We start from the raw sequence: 5,958 nt of genomic DNA on the forward strand, positions 1-5,958 counted from the left end.
AGCTAGTTATCCTTATAATGGTACCAACCGATAGACAGATGGACTGAACTAAATCGAATTGAAATCTCACAACGATCCAAATACGTTACAAACGCCTCACTACAACCCATTACACCTCTACACAAACGGAATAATAAAATAAAAACCAATTATAACCTGTAGTAGCTACACCTCTCCCCCACCCAGAAGAGAAACGGAACAATTATTTTTCTGATGATGATGATGTCGATGTTATCTGAAACTGAAAAGCTCTTATCATTTTGGGAATTCTCTACAAAAAGTAAAGATCACTTCACACTTTACTTATTATAAGACTGGTTGTCAATTGGACTTGTTAAGTTATTCCGTGTCAACGCTTTTTGTGGAAAATGTGCAAAAAATTCAAAAATAAATAAAAATTTTAATAAATAATTAACTAATTAACTTAAAAGTACAAATATATTATTAAATAATAACTAATATGAATAGAGAAAATAGTGAAAGTGGTGGTTTTGATAATCCTGGTTTTACCTCCTCCAAAGTGGACTTGATAAATACAGCGGAAAGTGATGAAAATATACAAGTTAGTATTTTATGATCTTGTTTATTTAATTTCAAGAGTGATCGAGACAAAAATATATATATGACAGTAAAAACAAGTGAATCAAAACAAATTATCATGTTTATCAGTTTAATGATGGGTTTAAAATTGTTCCAATTAAATTGCCCAGCATAATCTGTATGGGGTCTAGTCTAAAGGTTTATGGGTTTCATAAAAAAAAATGTTAATTATTATTTGTTTAGATATCAAACGGTACGAAGGTTGTATTAAAAAACTTTTAAAACAAAATATAAGAAATTATTTTTTTAACAGAATATCTAAATTTTAAAATGAAAGATTTAAACTCTTTCGAATTTTTGTGTAATTTTAGAAAACCTGTGATTCCATCTCCAATAATGAATCTCAAACCTCACCGGGACGTGATCATTGGGGCAATGGTTTGGAATTTTTAATGTCTTGCATAGCTCTGTCCGTGGGCTTGGGCAATATTTGGCGTTTTCCCTTTATAGCTTTGGAAAATGGTGGTGGTGCATTTCTGATACCCTATATAATAGTATTATTTTTAGTGGGTAAACCCATTTACTATTTAGAAATGATATTGGGACAATTTGCTAGTCGAGGAAGTGTCAAAGTATTCGAATATGCGCCCATAATGAAAGGTAATTTGATTATAATTTAAACTTTATAAATAATATTAACTGTATTAATCTTTGTCTTCAATAGGTATTGGTTATGGTCAAGTCATCTTAACATTTTTCATTGCGACTTATTATGCCTCTCTAATGGCCCTGACATTACGTTATTTGATATTATCATTTTTTGCCATATTACCTTGGAGTTATTGTCGTGAAGAGTGGGGCGACGAGTGTATTGATTCGAAAATAATACTGAGGATTCCACGGAAAGTCAAGTGGTAACGGAGGCATTAAATGGTACAATTAAGAAATCATCAGCTGAACACTATTTTTTGTAAGTTTAAAAAGTTCTGATAGTTATTAATAGAATCGGTCCATTGACAATAGCATTTCTCATCATTTCTTAACAGCAAAGTTATTTTACATGAAACCCCCAACATAGACGATGGTATTGGTGCCCCCGATTGGTATTTGTCTCTAACATTAGCCGTTTCCTGGGTTATCATAATGTCCATTGTTATACGTGGTATCAAATCGTCGGGTAAAGCAGCTTATTTCTTAGCTCTATTCCCTTATCTCATTATGTTGATTCTATTGGTACGTTCCCTAACTTTACCCGGAGCATTTGATGGTGTTTTATATTTCCTAAGACCGCAATGGGATAAACTGCTCGATGCTAGTGTTTGGTATGCGGCCGTAACACAAGTATTTTTCTCCTTAACCGTTTGTTATGGTGTTATATTGATGTATGCCTCCTACAATCGTTTCGATCATAATATAAGCCGGTAAATCATCAGTCCTAATAGTGGAGTTAATATCAATTTCTTAAACTTTGCTTTCTATTATTTCAGAGATTGTACGATCGTCACGTCTTTGGATACTTTTACATCTCTGCTATCGGGTATTGTTATTTTTGGTATTTTGGGAAATTTGGCCCATGAAACCGGTACTACAGATATTAGGAGTGTGGTGAAAGGTGGACCCGGTTTGGCTTTTATTTCCTATCCAGATGCTATAGCGAAATTTACAATGGTGCCGCAAGTAAGTATGATTATTTAAATACGAATTCTCCTTTCTCTAACTAACTAACTAACTAACTAACTAACTAACTAACTAACTAACTAACTAACTAACTAACTAACTAACTAACTAACTAACTAACTAACTAACTAACTAACTAACTAACTAACTAACTAACTAACTAACTAACTAACTAACTAACTAACTAACTAACTAACTAACTAACTAACTAAGTAACTAACTAACTACTAACTAACTAACTAACTAACTAACTAACTAACTAACTAACTAACTAACTAACTAACTAACTAACTAACTAACTAACTAACTAAGAGGTCTGCAAATGTTTTTAAAACAATGTTATCTGATCTCTTATATAATCCCGCTATTTGAAAAAAAATGGACCAGGTCACATGTTTGAATTAATATGTAGATCTGTAGTTTTAAAACGGTTGGATCCATTTTTAAAAAAATTTACATAATTGACGTGCAGGTGGCACAGTCAATGGCCTTCATGATCGCAATTTCTCACAAAATTTTATTAATTTTAGCAGTGGCTTAACCTATACATTACTTCCAAAATCATTTCAGGTTTTCTCCGCCCTCTTCTTTCTCATGATGTTTATTTTGGGTATCGGCAGTAATGTGGGTATTATAACCAGTGTAATAACAGTGGCCTGTGAACTTTTTCCCAAAATCAAAAGATGGCGCATAGTACTGGTGATATGTATAATATCTTACTGTTTTGGTCTAATGTATGTAACACCTGGAGGACAATATATGTTAAATTATATAGACTTCTATGGTGTAACAATAGTGGCCTTTGTACTGGGTATACTTGAATTAATATCAGCCGGATGGATATATGGTATATACCCCCACACAACATTATAAAAAAATAATATAAAACCAACTAATCCTATTCTTTTCTGGTATATAGGAGTTAAAAACATTTGCCGAGATATCCAATTTATGTTGAATATCAAAACTTCCCTATATTATCGACTTTGCTGGAGTGTTATTACCCCAGCTTTTATGACCGCCATATTGATTTATACGTTTGTGGAATATAAACCTCTGGATTATAATGGTGTTAAATATCCCGATTATCTTTATGGTAAAGAATTTGTTTGATTCGCAATATATATCAATAAAATAACCAATTTATTTTCTTCAATTTCAGTATTAGGTTGGTGTATTTCAGCCTTTGGCATTGGTCAATTGATAATATGGGGCTGTATTACCATTTATCAGAGACCAGAATCAAAACTTTGTGATCGTATCAAAAATGCTTTTAAACCAGCCACACATTGGGGTCCTTTGGAGCCTACCATTTTAAAATCTTATAAACAGTCATTAGAGTCGGATATTGTTAACTCGTTGGGTGTGATAAGAACCGGATTTTGGTTTAAAATATATGATAACATATTTAATTAAATATGTGTACTTATATACTATATGAAAACTATATTAGTTTATTAAATTTTATACTTTGTTTTAGTTGTAAATAGATTTAAGAATAAGGAGGATTTTGTAAAATACATTCTTAGATTATACATATATGTACATCGAAAAAATATGTTTTTATAAATATGTAATTCGTCAATTCTTATTGCGTGAATTCTTAAAATTAAGTGCTCCCAGCAGCAGGAAAGTAGGTAAAAAGATGATCAATAGATTTCTCTTCGTCTAGACAACTTCAACCTCATTTAACAAGGGTAGACTAGTCTAGTCTATAGTCTAGTCTATAGTCTAGTCTATAGTCCTAGTCTATAGTCTAGCCTATAGTCTAGCCAATAGTCTAGGTTATAGTCTAGTCTATAGTCTAGTATATAGTCTAGTCTAGTCTAGTCTATAGTCTAGTCTATAGTCTAGTCTATAGTCTAGTCTATAGTCTAGTCTATAGTCTAGTCTATAGTCTAGTCTATAGTCTAGTCTATAGTCTAATCTATAGTCTAGTCTATAGTCTAGTCTATAGTCCTAGTCTATAGTCTGGTCTATAATCTAGTCTTTAGTCTAGTCTATAGTCTAGTATATAGTCTAGTCATAGTCTAGTCTATAGTCTAGTCTATAGTCTAGCTACAGTCTAGTCTATAGTCTGGTATATAGTCTAGTCTAGTCTATAGTCTGGTATATAGTCTAGACAATAGTCTAGTCTATAGTCTAGTCTATAGTCTAGTATATAGTCTAGTCTATATTCTAGTCTATAGTCTAGTCTATAGTCTAGGTTATAGTCTAGTCTATAGTCTAGTATATAGTCTAGTCTATAGTCTAGTCTATAGTCTAGTCTATAGTCTAGTCTATAGTTTAGTCTATAGTCTAGTCTATAGTCTAGTATATAGTCTAGTCTATAGTCTAGTCTATAGTCTAGGTTATAGTCTAGTCTATAGTCTAGTCTGTAGTCTATAGTCTAGTCTATAGTCTAGTCTATAGTCTAGTCTATAGTCTAGTCTATAGTCTAGTCTATAGTCTAGTCTATAGTCTAGTCTATAGTCTAGTCTATAGTCTAGTCTATAGTCTAGTCTATAGTCTAGTCTATAGTCTAGTCTATAGTCTATCTATAGTCTAGTCTATAGTCTAGTCTATAGTCTAGTCTATATAGTCTAGTCTATAGTCTAGTCTATAGTCTAGTCTATAGTCTAGTCTATAGTCTAGTCTATAGTCTAGTCTATAGTCTAGTCTATAGTCTAGTCTATAGTCTAGTCTATAGTCTAGTCTATAGTCTAGTCTATAGTCTAGTCTATAGTCTAGTCTATAGTCTAGTCTATAGTCTAGTCTATAGTCTAGTCTATAGTCTAGTCTATAGTCTAGTCTATAGTCTAGTCTATAGTCTAGTCTATAGTCTAGTCTATAGTCTAGTCTATAGTCTAATCTATAGTCTAGTCTATAGTCTAGTCTATAGTCTAGTCTATAGTCTAGTCTATAGTCTAGTCTATAGTCTAGTCTATAGTCTAGTCTATAGTCTAGTCTATAGTCTAGTCTATAGTCTAGTCTATAGTCTAGTCTATAGTCTAGTCTATAGTCTAGTCTATAGTCTAGTCTATAGTCTAGTCTATAGTCTAGTCTATAGTCTAGTCTATAGTCTAGTCTATAGTCTAGTCTATAGTCTAGTCTATAGTCTAGTCTATAGTCTAGTCTATAGTCTAGTCTATAGTCTAGTCTATAGTCTAGTCTATAGTCTAGTCTATAGTCTAGTCTATAGTATAGTCTAAAGTCTCGTCTATAGTCTAGTCTATAGTCTAGTCTATAGTCTAGTCTATAGTCTAGTCTATAGTCTAGTCTATTGTATAGTCTATAGTCTAGTCTATAGTCTAGTCTATAGTCTAGTCTATAGTCTAGTCTATAGTCTAGTCTATAGTCTAGTCTATAGTCTAGTCTATAGTCTAGTCTATAGTCTAGTCTATAGTTTAGTCTATAGTCTAGTCTATAGTCTAGTCTATAGTCTAGTCTATTGTCTAGTCTATAGTCTAGTCTATAGTCTAGTCTATAGTCTAGTCTATAGTCTATCTATAGTCTAGTCTATAGTCTAGTCTATAGTCTAGTCTATAGTCTAGTCTATAGTCTAGTCTATAGTCTAGTCTATAGTCTAGTCTAGTCTAGTCTATAGTCTAGTCTATAGTCTAGTCTAGTCTAGTCTATAGTTAGTCTATAGTCTAGTCTATAGTCTAGTCTATAGTCTAGTCTATAGTCTAGTCTATAGTCTAGTCTATAGTCTAGTCTATAGTCTCGTCTATAGTCTAGTCTATAGTCTAGTCTATAGTC

The 5,958-nt window shown here is 32.2% G+C and overlaps 1 protein-coding gene across 1 annotated transcript; it reads left to right on the forward strand.

The window, feature by feature from the left end:
• Nucleotides 1-307: 307 nt before the first annotated feature.
• LOC119610523 (sodium-dependent nutrient amino acid transporter 1-like) lies at nt 308-3,773 on the forward strand. Its single transcript, XM_037965772.1, is given in 9 exon segments — nt 308-562; nt 912-1,200; nt 1,265-1,419; nt 1,422-1,510; nt 1,587-1,961; nt 2,028-2,217; nt 2,788-3,064; nt 3,137-3,313; nt 3,380-3,773. Coding segments are annotated over 9 exon segments (1,908 nt in total). The 5' UTR covers nt 308-460; the 3' UTR covers nt 3,634-3,773.
• The last annotated feature ends 2,185 nt before the right edge of the window (nt 3,774-5,958 follow it).

The sequence above is a fragment of the Lucilia sericata genome, unplaced genomic scaffold (assembly GCF_015586225.1).
Source record: "Lucilia sericata isolate MDLA Ls3-8-SP2 unplaced genomic scaffold, ASM1558622v1 Contig001221F_arrow, whole genome shotgun sequence".
NCBI classification, from domain to species: Eukaryota; Metazoa; Arthropoda; class Insecta; order Diptera; family Calliphoridae; genus Lucilia; species Lucilia sericata.